The sequence below is a fragment of the Petromyzon marinus genome, chromosome 15 (assembly GCF_048934315.1).
Source record: "Petromyzon marinus isolate PM22_M1 ecotype Great Lakes invasive population chromosome 15, UKy_Petmar_22M1.pri1.0, whole genome shotgun sequence".
NCBI classification, from domain to species: domain Eukaryota; kingdom Metazoa; phylum Chordata; class Hyperoartia; order Petromyzontiformes; family Petromyzontidae; genus Petromyzon; species Petromyzon marinus.
Window position 1 is genome coordinate 1,792,567 of NC_133681.1, and position 26,327 is coordinate 1,818,893.

General features: G+C 50.0%; 1 protein-coding gene and 1 non-coding gene across 2 annotated transcripts; both read right to left on the reverse strand.

The window, feature by feature from the left end:
- Positions 1-988: 988 nt before the first annotated feature.
- Positions 989-21,881, reverse strand: LOC142924623 (transmembrane protein 214-A-like). The gene is made up of 15 exons (XM_076067193.1): positions 21,608-21,881; positions 18,817-19,019; positions 16,870-17,020; positions 15,573-15,710; positions 14,762-14,844; positions 13,887-13,992; positions 13,541-13,622; positions 13,307-13,411; positions 12,858-13,097; positions 12,059-12,107; positions 11,800-11,913; positions 10,446-10,563; positions 9,938-10,034; positions 8,255-8,426; positions 989-6,903 (listed from the first exon to the last, which is right to left on the reverse strand). Exons 1-15 carry the CDS (start codon positions 21,753-21,755, stop codon positions 6,760-6,762), a joined length of 1,950 nt encoding a protein of 649 aa, XP_075923308.1. The 5' UTR covers positions 21,756-21,881; the 3' UTR covers positions 989-6,759.
- A 1,287-nt stretch (positions 21,882-23,168) lies between these two features.
- TRNAT-UGU (transfer RNA threonine (anticodon UGU)) lies at positions 23,169-23,241 on the reverse strand. Its single transcript has one exon. It is a non-coding gene; the product is annotated as a tRNA-Thr (tRNA).
- Between the last annotated feature and the right edge of the window lie 3,086 nt (positions 23,242-26,327).

Sequence of the window (26,327 nt, forward strand, 5' to 3'; positions counted from 1 at the left end):
ATCTTCCAAATATATATTGTAGAAGACACATACCCAACCAAAAAGAGACCTCTACTGAAATCATAACATAACTACCGGATTGAGAAGTTCCCTACCGGATTGTGAAGATAACTTCCGGAATAATAAGATGCCGACTGGAACAAGAAGAATCTTTCTAAACGATAATATCTCTGCCGGAATGAGAAGTTCTCGACAGGAACAGGAAATTAAAAAAGATCGCAGTGCGGAGTCCCGTTCTAACATGGCGGGCAGTGACGTCATAGACGTCTGTAGCCAATCGCGTGGCGCCGCGAGATGTGGCGCGCGAAATCTTTAAATGTCCCTTTAACACGTCGTAGGCCTTTGTGACCAATATCGTCCACAATACAGGGGTTTTGTGTTAAATATTTTAATTCCCCCGCAACTTATATGTATTTACATATTAAACGCCGATTTAAATACACGCGAACGGCCTCGCTGAGCACACCCTGGTAACATTTTAATGATCGCAATTTCCCGCACGTGCATGTTTTGAAAGCGAAAGAAAAACCTACTGGTTTTGTATGACGATGTATAGGTGTGGTTGTTGTTGTGAATTTCTCAAAGAATATGGGGGAAGGACACATTACGTCTACTTATACTTGGCGTTCTCTGGTCTGACACTGGTGAGACTCGACCCTAAAGAAGGCTGTCTCTAGGGTAGACCAATCCCTCTCAAAGATAATGCATATATTATCAGAGCATGTTTTTATTTTCATGTTCACAAGTACCGTGTGTGGTTAATGTATACATGATTCCTTGTAAAAGGTTTCTATTTGGTGTTTGAGCGACTTAAAACCTTTTATTGCCAGAAAAGTTAAAAGCTATTCTTATTTATGTTTTCATTCTTCCAAGGTTGATTCAACGTACGACCAATGTTGGGCCAACATCGAATGTTTACTTGGTGATTTCCTTCATAAAGTGCAATGTTTCTATTTCACAACAACAGTTAAAGTAGCAAACATGGGAATTCCTTGCACGTAAATTTATTTTGCGGTCTGGCAGGGGCGACACAAAACTGCGCTCGCTCGCCTCGTCGTTACCACACTCGCTCAAGACAAAGCACTCCGGGGGTCTGCCCTCCTCTCTACAAAACCAACAGCACCACCGTTGCAAATAGAAACCCGAAAGCGACCGCGTCCAGCCTGTTCTCCCATAACGCACGCGGTAGTTGCGTTCCTGAAGGGCACCGCGTTACAGAAAAATCGCGTTATAATAAATATAGGGTGAAGCATAGCCCGCAATAGTATGCGAGATGCGTACGCAGGCTGAACAAAGACTGAGGCGCGTGGGTAGCGTCTATATCAGTGGTTATTCTTAACCTGGGATGCACGCACCCCCTGGGGGTGCGTGATGCTCTTTCTGGGGGTGCGAGACATGGCCAGATTTTTTGTCATAAGGTAAATCATCGAAACAAATTAAGCACGGGGGCGTACGTACAACTACTTTGTTTAATCAAACTCTATGTATTTATTAACATTATAATTTAACGATTGAGAACCAAGGGGGTGCAAGGCTACAGTGAAGGTTAAGAACCACTGGTCTAGACGCATCCAGCAGCATCCCAATTCCTTGCAGGATGATGCTACGCCGAGGCAGCCGTTACGACCGCTTAATTCCGACTCGCTTACGTTGGCTCGATCGCGTTATATCCAACTCGCATCCGCGTTATAAAAGAAACACCTGTTCCCTAACACATTCATCGCGTTATAGAAACACGCATTGTAGAACAGACTGTTACTCTCATTTCGTGTGTGCATAGACTCTGGTTGGCTGTTCGCGTTGGCAAAATGAGCAGGGAGCAAACCACCTCGGTTGGCTCTCTCACCTCAAGTTGTAGTTTGTTATTATTAAATTATTATTAAATTGATCCTTTTATGCAAAATGTTCCTTTCTGTGGGTGACAGTTCATGGCTTGTGGCCCTTAAGACATTATCTTCTCAACAAACGAGTCCATGATGATGATAATGCCGCTGTTACTTTGGCAATGGTGCACAGGGACAAATGTTAAGCCCACCACTCGTCAATAACATTGTGGCTTTAAACGTAAAAATCTTATCAAATGGGCAATTGTTCGGATAATGACCCTTCCTCATAGCAGGGCTATTGACGAATGTGGGGAGTTTTTTTCCCCCTCTAACGAATTAAGAAAAAAATTACTACAAATACAGCAGCAGCAATGAGCTGTAATTACAATTTTTCTCATCTAAATATATTTATAATGGTAATGTTTGTTGCAGGCCACTGGGCGTTTTGGGCCCCTGTGGGCTTGTGTTAGGAAATGTATGTTGAACTTCTTTCACGCCGTACTTAGCCAACAGTGATAATTGTGATTTAATGCAAAAAAAAAAGATTCCTCTAATATTCCACAATTGCAATCGACTCTAGATCTGTTGGGCCCTTAAGTCAACCACTCTCTCTTGGTCAACGTCGTTACCGGTCTGGGCTTTTCCAAGCTAATTGTAAACAGGTTTACAACTCATTTCGTTACAACTGCTTTTTGTGTTTAGTTTGTTGTCCTTCCCCCACACCTCCGCTTCGCACGGTTGAATTTGCACGGTTGGCTATGTACGGTGTGCAAGAAGTTCAACATTCATACAAGTCAAACCTCCCATCACTCCACTGGCAGTTCCATCAGGAGCTCTAATCCGTTAGCCTTCTAATAGCCCAGATTTTGGGCCAACGTTGGTCTAACGTTCCATGTTGACCGGGAGTTCTGGGTGGAACAATGCTTTGGCTCACTAAAATGTATTTATCTCAATAATTACACTCATCAAATCATTGAGAGGTGGGAGTTTATGCTGACAGAGTGAAGCATATCAGTCTTAGACAACCTTAGAACAAAAAGAGTTGATAACAATTCGATAACAATGAATTAGCAACAAAACCACATCTCTCCAGAATGAAAGTTAAGACGGAGTGACATCTCTCCTTAATTATGATTCCCAAACACGTTCACGTAACAATCAACAGCAAAATCTTTACTCGGCTTGATGGCCACGTGATTAGAATCCTGCATAAATTTCCAGGTTCCACGAGACAGGCATACAACAGCCAAAGAGAAACCTTCATTTCCTAGTTCGTAAAATATACATATTTTTTATGAACATTGGGCACTCAGGAATGTTCCAGAATCACATCAATGGGAACTGCAGCAGTCTTAACCCGTAAACACACAGCTCCCCGCACGTCCACCTTCATCGGTCCGTCCGACAACTGTAATGTACTCATTAGGGCCTTCAGCTAGGCTCTGGCAAATAAAACTATTCTACAGATAAACTCACGTCAATTGCATTCAACAATGGATGAGGCAATAACAAAAAGGCAAGTAACGTACCATATCTAAATGTGGAGACAATCTTAAACCACTTTTTTTTGGCACAAACATCCTTGTGGAAATCTGCCAGTGTGTGTGTGGAAGAAATTGCCAGCGAGCCTACAGGCATGTGGAGTGGTAACATTGCCCAAAGGTAAATGACGATTATCATGCTTTTTTACTTATCCGCAAAAGCCTCAACGAGTCTCACAATTGCAATGTCAGGAAACCGGCACACCTGGAGAAAACCCCACCACACACACACGACAGAGGGTAACATTCAAAATCTGAACTTTGTCAACTGCTATGTTCTTCCAATTTCACAGCCAAAGTCGACAACACCCGGTATTACCAATTTCCCATCCGAGTACTGACCAGGTTCAACCGTGCTTAGTTTTGGAGATCCCACATACTTCAAGAGTGACTTAGTTATATCCGATCAGGAGCCAGTCGTGCGATACGTAACCTTTCCAGGAAATAACCGAATGAAAACAAATCTATTTTTGTTTTCAAACAATAAGGGAAACAAGACACCTCGCTTAACTGTATAGACTCTGATACTGCCCGGGATTCCGATATCTGGATGTTAGCCACGTAAAAAATCACCTCGACCACCCACTCAGCGATTCGATGAAATGTGAATCCTTACGATTCGGTGCCTACATTCAAGAACGCATTCCGTTCGTGTTGCTTTTGCCGTCTCGTTTGTACTTTCATTTTCTCCACGAGCCAAAAATGTAACGCTGGCATGTCGGCTGGGTACAATTTGAACGAATCTCAAATATTTGATACGCATTTCGATTAATTGTGAGAATAAGAACCGACTCAAATTGATTAATGGATTATTCAATCTGCACTGAGCAGCATGAAGAATGGTTACATAACCCCCATGACCGACAGTGCTTGGTGAGGCCTTGATTCGGGAGTGGATTGACAAATGGCTGGACTCTACATGTTATTTAGAATCTACTTACAATTAAGCTAATGGGAGAGAGGAAAAAAACTTGCACACGCGAGACGAACAAAATAAGGAACGGTACAAACGAAACGGTTCTCCAATGAAACTGCGACCCGGGATCGTTACAATTCATGGAATCGCCGAGTTGGGGGCAGGGGACGTTGTGAATCATTCAGTGCCCACGTAACCCTTGAGTATTGTTAAGGGTCAAATGAAAGTGCCAGAAACACTGTCAACACAACTGACTGATACCTTCTCGTTGGAGACCACTTACGACTGTGGTAAACCTTGAAATGTTTTGACCAAAAAATAATTTTAATAAGAACAGCGCAAGCTCTCTTTTACACGAATTCGAGATCGCGCTGCCGTGTGCAATTCGGCACGATGTCCGACGTTTCGCTCCATGTGCTGGAAGCTTCTTCAATCAATGCAGTTCCCGAACAAGCCGTACGAGCGCAACCGCAAAAAAACCCTACGCAGCGGCGCTACTGACGAACGAACATTCATGCATTCGCACGGATGGATACGGCCGCTCGGCATAACAATTAATTTCTCCGACACAGGCCGCAAAGTGGACGGATAGACATGCCTTACCGGGCTCACTGTGGAGCATCTTCAATGGACGCCGCTCCCCGTGAGGACACGGTGAAGGGGTAATTCACACTCGATTTCACGTACGGTGTTTTAACATTTAATGAACGCAAAGCTCGCCGCGACTCCGCAACATAACGTCTCGGCAAAAAAAAAAACTATCCGCGTTGTTGGTGCACGCCACGTCCCTCGGTCGCCGCCAAAGTCGGGGAAAAAGCTTTGCGGTCACCGAGTGGGCATGCCTCCTCAAACATCGCGTTACTCCCACGTGCGTCACGTGTTTGTAATCAGTACGGCCGCGGCAGCCGCAGGATTGCACGTGTCTTGTGTTTAGTTTGTCATACTTGCCCCGCACCTACGGTTAAGCACGGTTGGCTACGTACGGTGCGAGAGAAGTTCAACATACATACATACAAGTTAATGGGGCGATTTGTTAAACCATTTGGCCGCGCAACGATTTTCAAAAGCCAATTTATCAAATTCCCCTGGGGTTCGGGACCTGCCGCTGAAACGATGGCGCAGCAAGCCGAACCCACGAAACGTCTCATTCAAAACCATCCCCGTGTCAAACGCGCTCGCCGCCCATCCCAAGTGGAGACATCGGAGGGCAGCCCGGCGATGGGTGTGCGGCTGTGTAAAAACCTGACCGGGCACCATAGCGGACCATTGTGAACCATCGTGAGAACCCTTGGCTAAATTCAGGGGGAGGCACTTAAGACAACTGTTCGGCTCCTGCCAATGCTGTGCTGTGGCCCTCAGGCCAGGACAAAAACTTAATCAATGAAGATCACTAAACGGTAAAATTGGTTTTACAATTCGGCAGTCTAACACCTAAACCATGAATGGGGCAGCCTCCGATACCCCCGCCACAACCACGCTCGCAACAATCCACGATAATATTCATGCACAAGGTCTTCCACGTGGGCCGTAGAATTGCCGTGTGTAGAGCTTGCACCGAATAAAAAAATACACGAGGTTTCAAACGAACCTTCCGTAGGATACAAGAGAGAGGCAAGCCACTCAGACACACAAAAGACAAAGATCCCCCCAGTATAGCCTTAACAGACTTCTGTGGCAAGTGCTGCTAAGCGAGCATCTATGGAGGCCGGCACTGCACACGAGGGGGTGGAAGGCCAGCACCATGCCCGGCCGCCTTTGTCTCCTGAGTGGCGATGTTTACACACTGCACCAGGTACTCACTCGAGGCTCAGTTGACCTAGGAGAGGCCCAGAACCGGTTCAGATAATCATCGCAGGTGTTGGTAGCAGCGAGCGGGGAATCGAATTCGGGTCGCCGGGTTCGGAGTGCAGCACGCTAACCCGTTGCGCTTCCGTTTTGCGCACACACACGCACACGCCGACCAGCATGCATTGCATTGAGCCAAGTTCTAGCATCCTCTAGTTATATTGGCAGACACTACTTTCTGGCTGAACACGTTCTGGGTTGCTGGTAGACTGGAGTCGGTGGCACGTGACGAGTAGTAGCCAAAGCCATGCCGAATGGAAGTACATAGGTGCTGTGTGCAGAAAAATATTTTCCGGGTCGTTGATCCGGACAGATCTCGGCTGAAATTAAAGTCCGCTTATCGGCATTTGATCGGAAAAATCTACTCCCGCTCATGTCGTCTCTTGCCGAGTGTTCTCATTGCGGGTCAAGTCACTGCTTTGGATGGCGGGGGGGGGGGGGGGGGGTAAAAAAAGAAAAAAATCGCTTCCAAGTAGACCTCTCGTCGTTTTAAATCTGCGCCGAGGAGATAAAAATATATAATATAACAGCGGCGAGGCCGCCGCTCCTTCGCGCGTCATCGCTGGCCCGCGGTGGGAGAGAGGGCGAGAGCGGAAGCGACGACGCCGGCAGAAGAGTAGACACGGGAGCGTCACTCGGCGGCAGAGACCACCGCTCCGCCGGAGCCCGACAGGGCGTGGAGCACGGGCAGCAGGTAGCGCTGGTGCACGTGGGCAGCCACCTCCTGGGTGCGTCGAGCCACTTCCTCCAGCAGCGCCGGCAGCTCCGCACGCGCCTGGAGAACAAACCGGCGTTGGGGGGTGGGGCGGACCTCGAGGGTGCCGCGGTGGTGAGATGTTAACTACCTCGCCTGGTATACAGGAGGTCGTGGGGGTTCGATCACGACCCTGACGCCTGCTGTATTTTTGGAGTGTGCGTGTCTCCCTCCCCGTGGCGAGATGTTAACTACCTCGCCTGGTATACACAGGAGGTCGTGGGGTTCGATCACGACCCTCACGACGCCTGCTGTATCTTTGGAGTGTGCGTGTCTCCCTCCCCGTGGCGAGATGTTAACTACCTCGCCTGGTATACAGGAGGTCGTGGGGTTCGATCACGACCCTCACGACGCCTGCTGTATCTTTGGAGTGTGCGTGTCTCTCTCCACGTGGTGAGATGTTAACTACCTCGCCTGGTATACAGGAGGTCGTGGGGTTCGATCACGACCATGACGCCTGCTGCTGTATATTTGGAGTTTGCGTGTCTCCCTCCCCGTGGCGAGATGTTAACTACCTCGCCTGGTATACAGGAGGTCGTGGGGTTCGATCCCGACCCTGACGCCTGCTGTATCTTTGGAGTTTGCGTGTCTCCCTCCCCGTGGCGAGATGTTAACTACCTCCCCTGGTATACAGGAGGTCGTGGGGTTCGATCACGACCATGACGCCTGCTGTATCTTTGGAGTTTGCATGTCTATCTCCACATGGTTGCGTGGATTTTTCTCCCCGTCCTCTGGTCTCTTTCCCTCAAAAATTTAGAATCAACATCATGCGTTTAGAAGTATTTGGCTGCTATACATTTCTATGTGGTAAGCCACTTCGTTGAGCTATCATTTGTGTCCAGGTCGCTTCTAAAAAAAGACCTATATAGCTCAGTGGGCCTTACCTGGTAAAATAAAAAAAATAGTTTGGAATAGTTTAGTTTGAACACATCCGCCGAATCGCTGTCACACGTAGCAGGACGCACATCGTGCGGTATCGTTGGCCCGTTGCGCGGCCAGGAACCTAAACGTTTACCCCAAATTAAAAATCGACTTGAGCTATTCTCAATGTATGTATTTTTTTTACTTCTTTCACACCGTGCGTAGCCAACCATGTTAAATCGGAGGTGCGGGGGAAGGGCAACAAACTAATCCAGTGAAGCACGAAGGCCTCGCCGAACTGTGGTCGGTCATGGGGAGTTTTTCGGACCATATTTCACCACACCGGTCAGTGTGGGTTGGGGGGGCCATGGACCGCTTTCCGATATCGTTCGCCGGCAACGTCAGCGCGGCGCGCTCACCGCTGCCGCCGTTGGTTACCAAACGCTACCCCATCGGAGAGCGCCGGGAGCGTGCGAGTGAATGAGCGGGCCGCGGCACGTCGGGTGCACACCGTTTTGAGGCCGGCGTGCAGGCCCTCGGCTGTCCACGCGACGGCCGGCTCCACGCCGCGCGCCCACAGCAGAGCGCCGGCCCCGGCGGCCGCGTCCCAGGCGCGGGCCGCCCACGGCCCCAGGGCCCCGCATGCGCGCGCCCACAGCGGCGGAACGCTCTCCTGCAGCCAGCTGTCCCGCGCAGGACACAACCACAGCCACAACAATGACAACTTTGACAACTATGACGATGATGATACTGATGAGGTGAGTGAAGCAGCCATCGAGCGTGCAGGCGGTGCAACCGCACCAGCGTCTCATGGGGGCTGGAGATGCTCATGCACCAGAATACGCAAGTTGTACAGGGGGAGGGGCCCCCCTCATTTCATCACCACTGATGATTCATTCCAGCACTCACTGATTCACTCCTGTCCCTCATCTGTGATTAGTCAACCTCACTCCTCTTCTATTGCTACGCAACGCACTCACCACACTGCAGGTCACCTCACTTCTCTTTCTGCTTCTTCCCTCGGTACTGCTCCACCGTGGAAATTTGTCCTCCCATCATCGTCATCGCGGCATGAGTTGGTATCCTCTGCGCACGCACGCTCACTCTCCCGCTCCCGCTTCCTGCTTCCCGCTGGTAGACGGCGCGCAGGGAGACCGTCTCCGGACCGCCACGTGGCCGATGGCATCCCGGAGGCGCGAGACGTGGTCCCGCTTCCAGACTTCACACACTGACCCAGAGTCCCTTCCGGCTTCCCCTTATAACCCCCTCCCGCGTCACCAAGCCCCGCCTCTAGCCACGCCCCCCCACGAACCTTCTAGATGGTACCCTACTAGCACCCTCGGGCTCCGCCCTTGACCTCTAGCCCAGATACTCCCTGTCACCCGATTGGCTTAGAGGCTGAAGCGGCGAAGCCTATCCCACCGTTCGGCGACCGTCAGCTTACACATTACACAATGATAACCTCGCTCAATTCACGAAACGTGTTACGCTATTTATCCACGACAACTTTCACAGTGCTGTTTTGTTGCTGGTTGCTTGGCGTTTTGCACATTTGGGCCCTTGCTCAGAAACCAAAAATATCTTCATCGGAGCCCACGCTAACCACGGTGGGTCACTCGCCTACTTTCCGTCGACGCGCACGACCCTAGTGTGAATCCGAGTATTCACGCCGCCAGCGCATTTCTGTGTTTGGCTTCTTCCCCCCCAACTCGAGTTGACTGCAAAATTCGCGTTCGCGGCCAGAATTTTCCAGCCCAAGATCTGGAAACGCGAGATGCTGGCCTGCACTCCGTACAAGCCGTACTAATAGCAGATGCTGTAGGCCCGTAGGTTCGGTGCAGCGTTAAAGCTAATGATGCACATCTCACCGCTGTCGGTGGGCCAATCTTGATCTGTGACTCGGAGGGACTTCTGGAAAAGTCTTACTCGGAAGTATTTCGAGAAAGACTACTTCGAGGGAGACTAAGCCGTGGTGGCGAGATGTTAACTACCTCGCCTGGTATACAGGATGTCGTGGGGTTCGATCCTAAAGTCTACACAACGCCCAGCTCGTTATTCCAAATAAGCCTCCCATCTGAGTGCTTAACCACGCTAAAGCCTGGTTATTTGCACATGAGAGTGAGTGAGCGAGTGAGTAAGTGAGTGAGCGAGCGAGCGAGTAAATGAGCGAGCGAGCGAGCGTGTGACCTCCCACCTGTATCCCCATGCCGAGTAGAGAGTCGTGACGGCCCAGCCTCGTTGAGCGGCCTCAGCAATGCCCGTCTCACGCAGCAGCCTGGCACTCGTCGAATCTACAATTCAAACGCGTGGCTGAAAACACCTTAACATGCAGAGGACTGCTGAGCTTTGGCAATCGTTGGTAGCGACCGGCTCCTCACCGCCTGGCTGCCGCCCTCCAGCTCTGGTCTGAGGTTCCTCAGCGATTGCGAGGTGCCATTTAAAACGCACGAACTGAACCTCATCAAACGGTGCAATTACAACACAACGCAGATTCACGGCGCGCGTAAATGAGACCGTATCTCATGGCCTTGCAGGTAAACAGTGGGAATGTTTCTTTTGTAGAACCTGACAGTTACTCAACTCTTTATGGTCACACCCATGTCTTCGAGGCGAAGGAGGAATGCCAAAGCGAGGCGTGCGATGTTTGGGTCCTCAACGACTGCGCTTCAAAAATAAACGAATGAGCGATCCCTGGGGCTCACCTTGCATGGAGCCGCTCCGCCACACGTCCTGAGCCAGGAAACAGCAGAGCAGGAAGACGCCGGCCATCACGTACCTCCTCCACGGCACCGCTTTCGCCTTCATCTTCTCCAGGAGCCCCTGCGCACATGTTGCCCGTGCGCGCCCGGGTTAAACGTGGTGGGTTGTCGGCAAGGCTCGCCGGAGCGCTCTGCTTAAGACGGTTCCCCCGCCAGCGCAGTTTTCGTTGACGCCGTGTGGCAGGAAACTTACAAGCGGGCAGCATTTTAAAAAAGCAACTCTGCGATTTTGGGGTAGAGGCAAAGCACAAACGATTCAATCGGATTTTAGCCAGGCTAGCCCTAACCACACTAGCCACTACTACCACCACCCATAACACCACCACACTAGCCAACCAGACACAAACACCACCTCGAACACTAACCACACTTAGCCTTACCCCCAAGCATATTTAGCCAAGACTCTAGCCCTACAAGGTGATGGTCATAACGACCTACTTCCACCCCAAACCACAAAGATCAACCAGGCTCAGACCCTGCCCATAACTATCGCAAGCAAACACAATCCGTAACCGTCAACACACGAGCCAACCATCCTCTGGCCATAATTCTAACCACGCTGGCCATCGACACATTGGCACTACCAACTCGGGTAGCCGGGTTGGTAACACACTGCGCTAACCACGACACCACCACCACCACCGTCACATGGATCGGGCCCTAGTTAAAAGCGTGCCGACGCCGGTTAAGCAAATACATTTGTAGTGCTAATACTTACGTGATCCGAGGGTAGAAATCAGGGGCGGAGCCAGGATGTTCAGCCCGTGGTGACATTCAACATTTTTTTATTTCAAGAATGATTAGAGAGTCAGGCTGTTGAACTAGACGCCATCGGTTGGCGACACACTCTGACAATGCAGTTGCACTGAGTCTGCCAGACCGAGTGTCGTACACTTATACGCAGAATGTTTCAGATTTTCGATTTTTTATGTTTTTTCGGGGGTGACAATAGTCTACCCTGTCACCCCCCTGGCTCCGCCCCTGGTAGAAACACTCACGCGAACTCAGGTGACAGTGTTAGAATGACGTCACGAGGGAAGAGAGAGAAAAGGCGGTGCGAGAGAAAGAGAGAGGACGCGCAGGGAGAGAGGGATTGATGTCAGCGGGTGAGGCGGGGCAATCAGGGCGCTTCTCGGAGGGAATCGGAGGCGGGTGGACGCGTGCGGTGTGAGCCCGCAGAAGAACCAAGAAAAGTGTGGCCTCTCGGACTTCGTCTGGCGGACTCTTTACACGCTTATAAACACGCAACGCTCATGACCGAGGTTATCACCGGGGTGCGCTCTCTGCGTGAACTCACGGCGCAAGCGGCGGTGCTCTCCTTGAGGCCCTCCCTGCGCCGGCTCTGCAGCGCCATCTGCTTGTTGGCCTCCGCAAACACGAGCACCGACTGGCGTAGCTCCTGCTGAGAAACCTGGGGGGGGGGGGGCAGGGGGGCGGGAGGGGCAAATACGTTCCACCGATCGCCGGCGCACGAGAGAAAGAAGATCGTGAGCGGAAGAGCCAGGAGGCATCAATGTGGCGCTACCCTCGGACGCGGTGCGACGAGACGGCCTCACCTTGCCTGACACGGAGCTCCAGTTCTTCAGCAGATGCTGCAGGAGGAGGCTGAAGGGGATAAACAAAGATAGGGGAGTCACTCAGGAGTCGCCCGGAGTAGGCCTGCGTACAACGGCGTCTATGCGATGCGACCGCATTTAAAACATAATTCTAACCACACTCGCTCGCTTGGTATGCAAGAGGTCGTGGGTTCGATCCCGAACCCGACGCCTGAATATTTTAGGATTGCGTGTCTCTTTCTCCCCGTGGTACCGTGGACTTTTCTCCGGATCTTCCAGTTTTTCCCTCCACATTTAGAATCAACGTGCGTTTAGATTATTTGGCTGCTATACATTTCCACATAAGCCACTTCGTTCAGCTATCATTTGTGATAGCCAGGTCGCTTCCGAAGAAGAAATATACAGCTCAGGGAGCCTGGACCTGGTAAAAAAAAAAATAGTTTCAGTTTTTTTTAGGAGAGTGTGTGAAGTGGAGTAGAGTGAGATGAGAGGGGAGAGGTAGGAGTGTGTGTGGAGGGGAGTAGAGTGGGATGAGAGGGGAGAGGTAGGAGAGTGTGTGGAGGGGAGTAGAGTGAGATGAGAGGGGAGAGGTAGGAGAGTGTGTGAAGGGGAGCAGAGTGAGATGAGAGGGGAGAGGTAGGAGAGTGTGTGGAGGGAAGTAGAGTGAGACGAGAGGTGATCGCATGTTTAGTTTCACTCTCATCACACTGCACTCCACCGACTCCCGAGTGGGTGTTCCACAACGCTTCCCCCACCCCCCAACGCGACCGCCCCGCGCCGGCTCTCTCGCGAGCAGCACCTGGACGGCGCCAGGTGGTCCGCGTAGAGCCCCCTCCACACCGCGAGCGCCTCCGCATCGCCGCTCGCCAGCCCCTCCACCAGGCAGCCCAGCAGCTCCCGCGCCTGCGCAGAGCCGCGCGCCGTCGCGGCCAGGCGCGCCAGCAGCACGGGGAGGGCGCGAGGCGGCGCGGCGTCGGGGCAGCCCCGCAGCACCAGCTCTTTCAAGCGCGGGTAGACCACCTGCAGCTGTTTCTGTGGCCTGCGGGTGGGGAGAGCAAGGAGGTGGGGGTGGAGGGGGTGGGACGGGAGGAGGGGGTGGGATGGATGGAGGGAGGGAGGTCAGCGTGGTGGGGGAGGCAGGTGGCGGGGGAGGAGGAGCTGTGCTGCCTCAATGCCCGTGTGAGCAGGAGGGGACGCGGGCTACTCCGCGTGCCCCGACAACACGAGGGTCAAGGGGGCATTGCTCACCCGGGGGCCAGGGCCGTGCTCGGAGACGCAAACGCCAGCTCGAGCAGGGAGAGGAACTGCTCCAGGGTCACGATCCCGAAGCCCCTGCTCAGGTTCCCGTGAGCGCTGCGCACCGCACCGAGGGAGACACGGTGGGGGACAGGCAGATCCGGGGTGAACTACGGTTGCGACCGGGCCGTTGGTAACGAATAACAGGTGGCGACGCGCAATGGCGGTGCGGCAGAGGGGACTCACTGCAGCAGGTGGTGGAGGCTGCTGATGACGTAGGCCGAGTACGGCTTCATCTCGATCAGGGGCAGGAAGGCTTCCACCCACACTGCGGGGCAATGCGCGACAACGACGACAACCACCGTGACGATGATGAGCAATCCAATCGACCGGCTCCAGTGATGTGTTCAGCGACAGGCCACGGCACCGCATAGCATTGGCAACCCCCCCCCCCCCCCCCCCCAAAGGACTCGACGGTGGACTCACGGCACCTCGCTCCACGCTGCCTGTGGAGCGACCGCCGTCTGGTGCGGCAAGACGAGCGGACGGTAACGAGCGACAATTGTAAGAACGCGTTGATGTTCGGTCTCACCTCGAAGTCCAACGGCGAGGTCGTGCTCCCCACTCTGGTTCAGAGCCCACAGCAGCGAGAGGCACTTGTTCGTTTTGTTGACGGACGCGTTGAGAAGCTTCAGGTTCTGCGGGGGAAGACACGACGGGGGTGGGGCGAGCTCAGAGATGGAGCGTCATACCGGCGGTGCACGAGCGCGGATGTAACCGCTATGGTGCTAAGAGTCACGGACAGAGGTGGCAGAGGCTTGGAAAGAGCTCTTCAGATTGAAGACCAACGCGTGAGTGTTTGTATGTCTGCGTGTGTGAGAGTGGGGAGCCGTAGTGCAATTGTTAGCGGTCTGCGTTACGAATCCGGCGACCCCCGTTCGATTTCAGCCCTTAAGACCAACACATCGTTGACTAATATCTGAAATATTTTTGGGTCTTTCGGTAAAGTCACGTAGATAGGTTATTTTCTTTGAACCTATCTATGTGACTTTACCGAAAGACCCAAGAACAATAATTCCTGCAGTCTTTAGGTCAAGATTTAATATCTGTAATTTTCCTGGGCTTCCCCTCGGTCGACTCGGCCCCAATTCAGTATCTGCTACCATGTGTAAAACTTTCCCACTGGGGAGACAAAGGTGGCCGGGCGTCGTGTTGGCCACCCACCCCCTTGTGTACCGTGCCGGCCTTAATAGGTGCTCCCTAACAGCACTTGCCCCAAAAGTCTGTTGAGGCTATATGGAGGATCTGTATCTCTGTGTGCGCATGTGTGTGGGGGGAGTGATCAGTGGACTGACTTCCCGGGTTCGGCTCGCGGTCGCCCACGGCTACCATCGGCGGTGCAGGTCATCATTTGATCGGGGATTCTAATTGTATCTGTGAACTGTGTTTCACATGAGTACCCCGTACCTCCGTCATGTGCACCTCCACAACATCGGGGTACTCCGAGAGCACGAACTGCACGCACAGCCGGTAGCCGTGCACCGACTCCCCTGCAGGAACACAAAAAACAAAGATCCCGTGTAGCCTTAACAGACTGTTGGGGCAAGTGTCATTAGCGAGTAGCACAATACCGAGGCCAACAGGGCACAGGAGAAGGTGGATGGCCAACACCACGCCCAGCCGCTTTTCTCTCCCCCAATGTGGACATATATATACGTGATATTTACACACGGCGGCCCAGGACCGGTAGAGATATTTGTCACTGATGTTGTCACTGATGTTGTCACTGATGTTGTCAATGATGTTGTCACTGATGTTGTCACTGATGTTGTCACTGATGTTGGCCGTAAGTAAGAATCGTACTCGGGTTACCAGTCTCTTAGCACGATGCGCTAACCACTGCGTTACCATTCCCCACGACAGAATAAACACACACACACACGTACAGCATTACACGTGCACTGTGCACCTTCTCACACAATGACACACACACACAAACATAACACGTGCATGCACACATAATACACATGGTGGCGGGTCAGAGAGGCCTCAATCCAGCCTGTAGATAGATCATGGCTGATAACGATGATGATGCCAATAATGATGCAGATGATGCCGATGATGACGATACCAATGATGATTCCGATCATGACGAAGCCGATGAATATTACGTTGAAGACGACAACGACGACCACGGCGCTCGCGACGATGGCCACATCAACACAACGACGAGCGACGATGAACGTCGAGGTGTCTACTACAACGACGACGGACACACCTGAGGGCTTGTCGGACTCGCGCAGCATCATGGCGAGGGAGTACTGCAGCAGCGTGCAGTGACCCCCAGGGCCGCAGCGCTGCAACAGGCCCAGCACCACGGCTCTCAGCTCCCTCTTTGCCAGGCACAGCGGGTAGTCTGCAGGGGGTGGCACGGGGGCATTTGCGGAGAGGTGAGGATTTGCCTCCTCGTGTTCGGCGTGTCGTTCAAGCGCCACGCCCTCCCATCATCAACGTCCCGCACCTCTCGATGACTCCGCCAGCCTTGTTGCGGCGGACGAGCCCAGGGGTCGCCCCGGCGGAAGTGAAGCAGTACGCCCCACGACGAGGTGCGCACGACACTGGCCATCGTCAGTAACCCACACCTCCGATTAGCACGGTTGGCTACGTACGGTGCGAAAGAAATTCAACGTACGTGCAACATACACATACGTAAGCCTCGCGTTATGTTTGTGCGTGTGTGGGTACCCGAGGGGGATATTTCTTGATGCAAGCTCCTTTCTGCAGTGACATAAGTGATTCGGCAAGACATCCTGGGACTTACGGATGTCTTGCCGATTCAAAGGCTGATTAATTATATGGCGACCCATATTTAAAACTTACAACTATTTTTTTTATTTTATTTTACCAGGTAAGGCCCATTTAGCTAGAAAGCTCTTTTTCAGAAGCGACCTGGCCACAAATGATACTGCAATGAAGTGGCGTATCATGTGGCAATTTCTAGCAGCCAAACACTTGAAAAGCATTTGTCTAAATGTGGAGGGAAAAACCGGGAGGACCCGGTAAAAAAAAATTACACAACCACGGGGAGAACATGCAAACTCCAAATTATACAGGCATCATCAGGGTCAAGATCGAACTCACGACCTCCTGTATACCAGGTGAGGTATTTAACATCTCGTCACCGTGGCGCTGTGGTAGAATAAAAGCGGAATGCGACGGAATCACCGTTCTTGCTGATATTAGCCAAAGAAATGAAGGGGCCGTGTCACATGACTACTCGATCCAAGTATTACTTCCCAATGGATTGCCAATGAATCGACCTTTCCAGGATGGCTGGCCGATCAACTTTGAGCGACTGCCAGATCCAATGAGCTCAATCAATACGATTAGCTTGATTCACAATCCACAATACCATATATGGGCAAAGATACACCCCTTCGGTCACACCTACTTTCATTCCATATATGGGCAAATCTCTGATCGGTGATTTCGTCGGGTGTCCGATTTCATTGTATTAAAAGCGTCCAGGGGGCAAGGATTCCTTAGCGTGGGCGTAGATGTAGGGAGCGTGAGACCGTGTGGGTAGCGGCTGAGTGCGGGATCGCTCTCGGGAGCTTGCAGCTTGAGGTTGAGGTATCCTGCGATGTCCTTCACCCAGACCGTTGGCTCCTCCATGAACATCGCCTGGGACTTGTCCAGCTGGGTTTTCATGTCCTTCAGGTCAAGCTGTGTCACATACACACACACCACACACACACGTGAGAAACGAGGGCAAAATTCATGCACGTGCGTGGATTCCGTAACGCTTGCCCAACATGCATGTGTCATCCGAGGGATGCCATGAGCGGTGATGACCGATAATAACCGTTACGCTGTCCGAAAGCGTATAGGTCTTTAGACAGCAAATCATGTTTGCGAAAATTACGCGTGCTGTGTATGTCATTGTCTTCACACGTTGACACATCTGACCTTTTCACATATCTGCCTTTACCTCTGTCCCTTCCGGGTCACATTGGCGACATTGCACTGTTCATGTAGCCTGTGAAAAGGTCCCCAAGACATGTGTGCACGTGGCAGATACATTCCACTCTGTTTATGGACCATGGCTTGTTTTTTTCTCAAGCTCCCCAAGTGCAGGGACTTTGGCCAAAAGGGCTCGTGTTATTGATCCAAAAGTTGGTTCACGAAGTTATATGCTGCGTCAACACTGCCACTATTTTACCAGATGGCACTGGAGCACGCCAACGTGGTGTGCATGTGTGCGAAAAAGCAACACACGTGTCAACTCATCGTCAGCTATGACCTATCTACTGCTGGATGAAAGGATCCCGCAACCGTCGCCTTCTCTCACGGTCTCGCGATGCAACAATCCATTGAGCAACCCCCGCACAGGAGTCAATTTCGTGGCTCCATCTCTGTGACGGACGTGCCGTTGGCCATCTAGTGACGTGCCCCTGTTCCACCCCACTTACATTTCTTCACGCTCAATACGATGCCTTCTAACCTACCTGTGTACCTCTAATCCACGTGTGTTCCTCATTTATTTCAGTGCAATTTCAAGCGTGCAGCCTCGCCACGCTTCTCCGCTCACTTTTAAGCTTTTGTTCCAATCTGTGTCAACTACGCCCATAACAAAAAAAACACCAAGGCCCGAGTCCTCACTACAACCCGACCGCATCCCCCAGGCCCCCCAAAGAGGAGAACGCGCCCAAGTCACCGCGGAGACGGAGCGACGAAATCCATTCATGTGTACGAGTAAAACGGGCTGTGGCATAGCAGGGCCGCGATTGATGGAGCAAGCACGTGGAGGCCTTGATCCGGCAGTGGATAGACAGCATGTTAAAATAAGTAATATTTAAAAAAAACTTTTTTTTAAACACGCTTTTATGAAATGTATTAGTAATGTAAGAACCCTACGACTCCAGGAAGTGGCCCCGAAGCTTGCCATAACGTAAGGGACCGTGGCCAATTACAGCCAACGTCAGTTGATCGTGGACAATTAGACCGAAGCCGAAACATAACAAATAAAAAATAATGTATAAAAATATATATTTTTTATTTTGTATGATAGAATATAGTATTGTCATCAGTATGACATAAGCATACCAAGTTTGCAGTCGATACCACATTGGGAAGTGGGTTAAAATTGAGTTACAAGATTTGAGGATACAACAACAGACAGAGTGAGTTAAATGAAAGCGTGTAATGACTATGGTGATGATGATGATGATCAGTGAGTCCAGAGGGACTTAGGGGAGTTATTCAAACCAACACTATAAAGAATGGAGTCGCATATTGCTCTTTCCTCGCTTGTAAGTGATCCTAGCCCCCACCCCACCAACGACCCCCACATCCACGTGGTGACGAGCATTAGATAAATGGAGATCAGGCAGGGGACGATTGGTGGGGTTGGCATGCAGGTGGTTGCGCGAGTAACTTGGTGCCGTGAATGAGGCCACGCTGACGACGGTGATGGGTACACACTGCCATCGGACACAACAGGGTTCCCGGCGGCCACTCACCGCCTTCAAAGCATCCTCCAACGTGGCAAATCGCCCTCCCGACGGACTTGCGTCTCCGTTGGCTTTCTTGCTCTGCTTCGCCGATGCTTTCTTGATGTTCTGCTGCTGCTGCGGCGGCGGTTGCTGAAGAGGCTGCTCCTTGGCCGACTTCTTCTCTCGGTCGAAGGCGAGCTCGAACATCGTCTCGCTCGTCTTGATGGGACCTGCGCAAGCCCGATGCATCATCAGCAGCATCATCAGCGGGGGGATAGTTGATATGTAGGGTAATTATGGAGTCGTAGTATGCTTAGTTTCCGCAGCAATCAGACGAAGTTTTACGTTTCAAGAGGTCACCAGATTAGAGTTACCTAGTTTACAGCGAGGGCCCTACAGACACGAAAAGTGAAAGATTATTCAAACGTGTGGTCCATCAGCGGCAAACGCCGTCACGAGCGAGTTTTTACGCAAAAGTGGGTCGAGGGTTGAATAGACGATAGGATGACGGGCAAACGCCGTCAAGGCAATGAGGAACAAAAGGGCCGAGCATCTGCTCGAGTTCGCAGTTGGAAATAAAAAAAAAACATTAAAATAATAAATCTATATACGTACGGTTTTTTTTCCATTTTCTAAAAGAAATCTAAGAAATGTGCGTGGAGAAAACCAAATGGTGAATTTAGATCCGAGATGGTAAACTTTGTCGTAATGGGCAACGCGTGAGTTCAAGATGCCAAAGTGGGTCCAACCACACTGCCATAGTGGGTCCAACCACATTGTCTAAGTGGGACCAACCACATTATCCAAATGGGTCCAACCACACTGTCTAAGTGGGACCAACCACATTGTCCAAGTGGGTCCAACCACATTGTCTAAGTGGGACCAACCACATTGTCTAAGTGGGTCCAACCACATTGTCTAAGTGGGACCAACCACATTGTCCAAGTGGGTCCAACCACATTGTCTAAGTGGGTCCACCCACATTGTCCAAGTGGGTCCAACCACATTGTCTAAGTGGGTCCAACCACATTGTCTAAGTGGGACCAACCACATTGTCTAAGCGGGTCCAACCACATTGTCTAAGTGGGTCCAACCACATTGTCTAAGTGGGTCCAACCACATTGCCCAAGTGAGTCCAACCACATTGTCCAAGTGGGTCCAACCACATTGTCTAAGTGGGTCCACCCATATTGTCTAAGTGGGTCCAACCACATTGTCTAAGTGGGACCAACCACATTGTCTAAGCGGGTCCACCCATATTGTCTAAGTGGGTCCAACCACATTGTCCAAGTGGGTCCACCCATATTGTCTAAGTGGGTCCAACCACATTGTCCAAGTGGGTCCAACCACATTGTCTAAGCGGGTCCACCCACATTGTCCAAGTGGGTCCAACCACACTGTCCAAGTGGGTCCACCCACATTGTCCAAGTGGGTCCAACCACAGTCTAAGTGGGTCCAACCACATTGTCTAAGTGGGTCCAACCACATTGTCCAAGTGGGTCCAACCACATTGTCTAAGTGGGTCCAACCACATTGTCTAAGTGGGTCCAACCACATTGTCCTAGTGAGTCCAACCACATTGCCCAAGTGGGTCCAACCACACTGTCCAAGTGGGTCCAACCACATTGTCCAAGTGGGTCCAACCACATTGCCCAAGTGGGTCCAACCACATTGTCCAAGTGGGTCCAACCACATTGTCCAAGTGGGTCCAACCACATTGCCCAAGTGGGTCCAACCACATTGTCTAAGCGGGTCCACCCACATTGTCTAAGTGGGTCCAACCACATTGTCTAAGTGGGTCCAACCACATTGTCTAAGCCGGTCCAACCACATTGTCTAAGTGGGTCCAACCACATTGTCTAAGTGGGTCCAACCACATTGCCCAAGTGAGTCCAACCACATTGTCCAAGTGGGTCCAACCACATTGTCCAAGTGGGAAGTCCTCGTCAAAGTGCCTCCCCCCTGCTCAAATGTCCGTTGGGCAGTGCGCTCATCTACGCCGGTGGTGTCAATTCCACATTGCCATGCCGAGGCGTTACTCTCAAGATTGCAAACACTCTCTCTCAAGATTGTAAACAATAAACAGGTAAACAACAACACCAACAGCGGGTAAACAATGAACAAATACCAAACAACACGACGAGGCGGCTGGCATACGGAGCTCTTGACACCAAGTTAACCAGCCCTCCCCCCCCACACTCACGAACCTAACCCGTGAACAAGCAGCAGGTGAACAATACTGAACAAGTAAAACAGAATCAATACAAACTTAAAAGTGCTCAAACGAATCACGGAGCCGTGCAAACATCCCCGGTGGCCACGTTGAGAGGCAGCGAGAGCAGGAGAACGGGTGCGGATTGGAGAGACCGCACGCGGGTTGAGCGACATCGCCACCGCACTATGAGAAAAAAATAAAACTAAACAAAAAGAGCTTTATAGCTCATCGGATTCCTCATGCAGTGTCAATAAATATTCAGATTCTGCCGAGAGAAGTGAACGGGGGGGAGGAGGGGGATGGGGGAGTCGCGATGGGCCCTGACGGTCGACATTAGAAGCGGAGCGGCTTGCGGAGGGCTTCATCCAGCAGTGGATAAATCTATCGCCGCTGGCGTTATTGCTGTTGATGATGGTGTTGATCGACAAGTGCTTGTTGGTGTGTGTGTGGTGTTTGTTGTCGTCCCGCTCACGCACCTCCGATTTAGCGCGGTTGGCTACGTACGGTGCGAAGGAAGTTTTACGTGCGTACGTACAACAACAACATCAACAACAACAACACGTAAAGCTTGGACAAATACCGTGTCGAGACTGCCTCACTCACCCATCATCGGCCCCAGCGTCACGGCGACCGGACGAGAGGGCTTGCCTCTCACCCCATTCGACTTCTTTCCCTTCACCACCTCCCACTTGCCTCCTCCTCCACCACCTCCACCACCACCTACAACGATTTCACCGCCTCCGCTCGCCATCGCACCAGAAGAGAAAAGACAGACGCGCCGAACACCTGACAACAACAGCCGCAAGTCGTCGCCGTGAGGGGGAGAGCGCCGTGCTTGTCGCAGGTCGTGGCAACGTCAGCACGCCGTTGAGCGCCGCTCGCCAGGCGGTGACGCGCGCAAGCAACGAAGCGGTGTCGGTCGCCATCTTGGTAGGGGAAGCTACCCCGAACACCCCTCCCCACTTACTCACTGCCTGTGACGTCACTCAGTTGCCCCCCCCCCTCCACCACTACCCGAAGCCCCTCAATTGCTTTTGGCGGGTTGGATCCCTTACTAAGATGGCGATTGCGGGGTCACTGGGTGGCGTGTGGATGGCGCGGGTTGTGTGGTCGTGCTGTGACGTGGAGTGTTACACACATTATATTATTATTTTTATTTGTAGTATGCCACGTTTGTTAAACCAAATACCCACCGGTGTATTAAATTATTAATATCCACCAGTGTATGAAATACCCACCAGCGTATTAAAGGTTGAGTTTTACAGTTGTACATGGGCTCAACCGTGAATGTTAAACAAATGGAATCACAAAACTATCTGATGATTGGACATCTGTGAATTACTGGGACGTCTGTGAAAAGGCGCTTTTAGGTCATCGGATCCCTCCGGTATAAATAAATATTCCTATTCCAAATCTGTATATTTTTTGCTTTTTTGTGAGCTAATGGTGTAGTGTACAGAGTTGCCAAAAATCAGGACACAGAGGGTTATTTTATTTATTTTAACACTGGCATTAAAACTTGTAATTGTTTATTTTTTTAAGATAAACTTTTTTTTAAATCAAGATTCAAAGTCTATTTTTTTCTTCTTCGTTTTCAGAGTGACGTTTAAAAGTTGAACGAAAACTTGAACGAACAATTGATGAATGTTTTAAGATCACACCTGTATTCCTGTAATCTTTAAAAAAAAAGTTATAGATTAATATCAAAATATATTAATGGCTGCACAAATGTTAATGTCAGTTCGAACATCTGTTAAAATAAATTGAACATGATGCAGAGCCACCACGAGAGGGCAACGCACTCAACATTGAGTCTGCGGCAGGGCCAAAGCAGCACTGTCATCATCCTCAGCCATGGTCGTTCCACTGCTCGATGAAGAAGGCCCCTGCAGAAGCCTCCACCGCCACCTGTCAAGATCTTGCGATGCGACAATCAATCCGGCACCTCGACATTAAAACTAATTTCATAGGCCCTGTCCACTCGTTACTAAATGTAATCATGTTAAATGAAACGGCCAGGAACATTACAACAAAAAGTATGATTCTGCACATGAAAAGTCTGACAAGGGCCCATCGGAACGAGTGGGAAACTGTTGAAGGACGCAATAAATTGAAAAACGTTAAAATTAATTTTGATTAAAATAATTTAAGGAAAAAAATGGATAGGCCCCTGCGAGATTTGAACTCGCGACCCCTGGTTTACAAGACCAGTGCTCTAACCCCTGAGCTAAGGAGCCGCTCACACACGCGGCTTCGGCAGGGGCACTTATGAACCCTACAACGAACCTTACCTCGCCACGTATGGACACGTGGGGAAAAAAACACAGCGTATCAACATTGCCGTATCGTGCCAAGCTGAATGATATCTGGAACTAATTGAATGGATGAGGATGGTTGTTGGTCGGTGAATGAATGTTTGGCGGGCCGGCGGCTTGTGGCTTATGTTCGTGCGGTCTGAAACGCGAATTTGAGTCGACCGCCTCCTATAGGCCACGTGGCTTCATAGCAGCACCAACGCAGAAGAAGCCCTCTGGGTTTAATCTTCCACGAAGCTGCTCAGAGTCCACCCCTAAACCGCATCCACTGCACAAAACACCCTGGCAGCAGATACGGGATACCTGACGATACACAAATGGCACAAAAAAGATAAAACCTCTCTAGTTGTGGTGCGACTGTGGTCATCCAGAACAGACTGTGGTGCAACGTGGAACGACGCAATCATGCCCCGATCCACGAATACTAAGACGGAGACATCACGGCGGCACGCAAGACCATGTGGCATGGTGACGGCTTGGGGGTGGGAAGGTTTTAATGCAGCAGCGGATCGAGCATGGGTGATTAACCTATGACTTCTGGAAAGGGTCATTGACCTGCTGCTCCAAAACCAGTGTTGCGCAATGCGTTGGTGATCATCACTACACTAGTGCAGGTGGTGATCATCACTACACTAGTCCAGGTGGTGATCATTACTACACTAGTACAGGTGATCATTACTACACTAGTACAGGTAATCATTACTACACTAGTACAGGTGGTGATCATCACTACACTAGTACAGGTGATCATTACTACACTAGTACAGGTGGTCATTACTACACTAGTACAGGTGATCATCACTACACTAGTACAGGTGATCATTACTACACTAGTACAGGTGGTGATCATTACTACACTAGTACAGGTGATTATTACTACACTAGTACAGGTGATCATTACTACACTAGTACAGGTGATGATCATTACTACACTAGTACAGGTGACCACACTAGTACAGGTGATCATTACTACACTAGTACAGGTGGTGATCATTACTACACTAGTACAGGTGGTGATCATCACTGCACTAGTACAGGTGATCATTACTACACTAGTACAGGTGATCAATACTACACTAGTACAGGTGATCATTACTACACTAGTACAGGTGGTGATCATTACTACACTAGTACAGGTGATCATTACTACACTAGTACAGGTGGTGATCATTACTACACTAGTACAGGTGGTGATCATTACACTAGTAAAGGCGATCATTACTACACTAGTACAGGTGATCATCACTACACTAGTACAGGTGGTGATCATTACTACACTAGTACAGGTGATCATTACTACACTAGTACAGGTGATCATCACTACACTAGTACAGGTGATCATCACTACACTAGTACAGGTGATCATTACTACACTAGTACAGGTGATCATTACTACACTAGTACAGGTGATAATTACTACACTAGTACAGGTGGTGATCATCACTACACTAGTACAGGTGATCATTACTACGCTAGTACAGGTGATCATTACTACACTAGTACAGGTGATCATTACTACACTAGTACAGGTGGTGATCATTACTACACTAGTACAGGTGATCATCACTACACTAGTACAGGTGATCATTACTACACTAGTACAGGTGGTGATCATCACTACACTAGTACAGGTGATCATCACTACACTAGTACAGGTGGTGATCATTACTACACTAGTACAGGTGGTGATCATCACTACACTAGTGCAGGTGATCATTACTACACTAGTACAGGTGGTCATCACTACACTAGTACAGGTGGTGATCATCACTACACTAGTACAGGTGATCATCACTACACTAGTACAGGAGGTGATCATCACTACACTAGTACAGGTGATCATCACTACACTAGTACAGGTGATCATTACTACACTAGTACAGGTGATCATTACTACACTAGTACAGGTGATCATTACTACACTAGTACAGGTGGTGATCATCACTACACTAGTGCAGGTGATCATTACTACACTAGTACAGGTGATCATTACTACACTAGTACAGGTGATAATTACTACACTAGTACAGGTGATCATTACTACACTAGTACAGGTGGTGATCATTACTACACTAGTACAGGTGATCATTACTACACTAGTACAGGTGATCATAACTTCACTAGTACAGGTGGTGATCATTACTACACTAGTACAGGTGATCATCACTACACTAGTACAGGTGATCATCACTACACTAGTACAGGTGGTGATCATCACTACACTAGTACAGGTGATCATCACTACACTAATACAGGTGGTGATCATCACTACACTAGTACAGGTGGTGATCATTACTACACTAGTACAGGTGATCATCACTACACTAGTACAGGTGATCATCACTACACTAGTACAGGTGATCATTACTACACTAGTACAGGTGATCATCACTACACTAGTACAGGTGGTGATCATCACTACACTAGTACAGGTGATCATTACTACACTAGTACAGGTGATCATTACTACACTAGTACAGGTGATCATTACTACACTAGTACAGGTGATCATTACTACACTAGTACAGGTGGTGATCATTACTACACTAGTACAGGTGATCATTACTACACTAGTACAGGTGATCATTACTACACTAGTACAGGTGGTGATCATTACTACACTAGTACAGGTGATCATCACTACACTAGTACAGGTGGTGATCATCACTACACTAGTACAGGTGATCATCACTACACTAGTACAGGTGATCATTACTACACTAGTACAGGTGGTGATCATTACTACACTAGTACAGGTGATCATTACTACACTAGTACAGGTGATAATTACTACACTAGTACAGGTGATCATTACTACACTAGTACAGGTGATCATCACTACACTAGTAGATCACTTTAGTACAAATACATATACAATTTGATTCATATGTTGTTTTTAATGACTTTATGTGAACGAAAAGACAAAAATTCGCCCGTTTTCTCATTGAAAATAAGCAAATTTTAAAATATCACTGTCCTGGTCACAGAAGCAAAGTTTGTGGAGAATA

Coding starts and splice junctions, on each gene's coding strand:
- LOC142924623 (XM_076067193.1), bottom strand. CDS start 21,755: ATGGCGAGCGGAGGCGGTGAAATCGTTGTAGGTGGTGGTGGAGGTGGT. Junction 19,020..21,607: donor GACGCTGGGGCCGATGATGG/GTGAGTGAGGCA, acceptor GGGCTTGCGCAG/GTCCCATCAAGACGAGCGAG. Junction 15,711..16,869: donor ACTCAGCCGCTACCCACACG/GTCTCACGCTCC, acceptor CACCCCCTGCAG/ACTACCCGCTGTGCCTGGCA.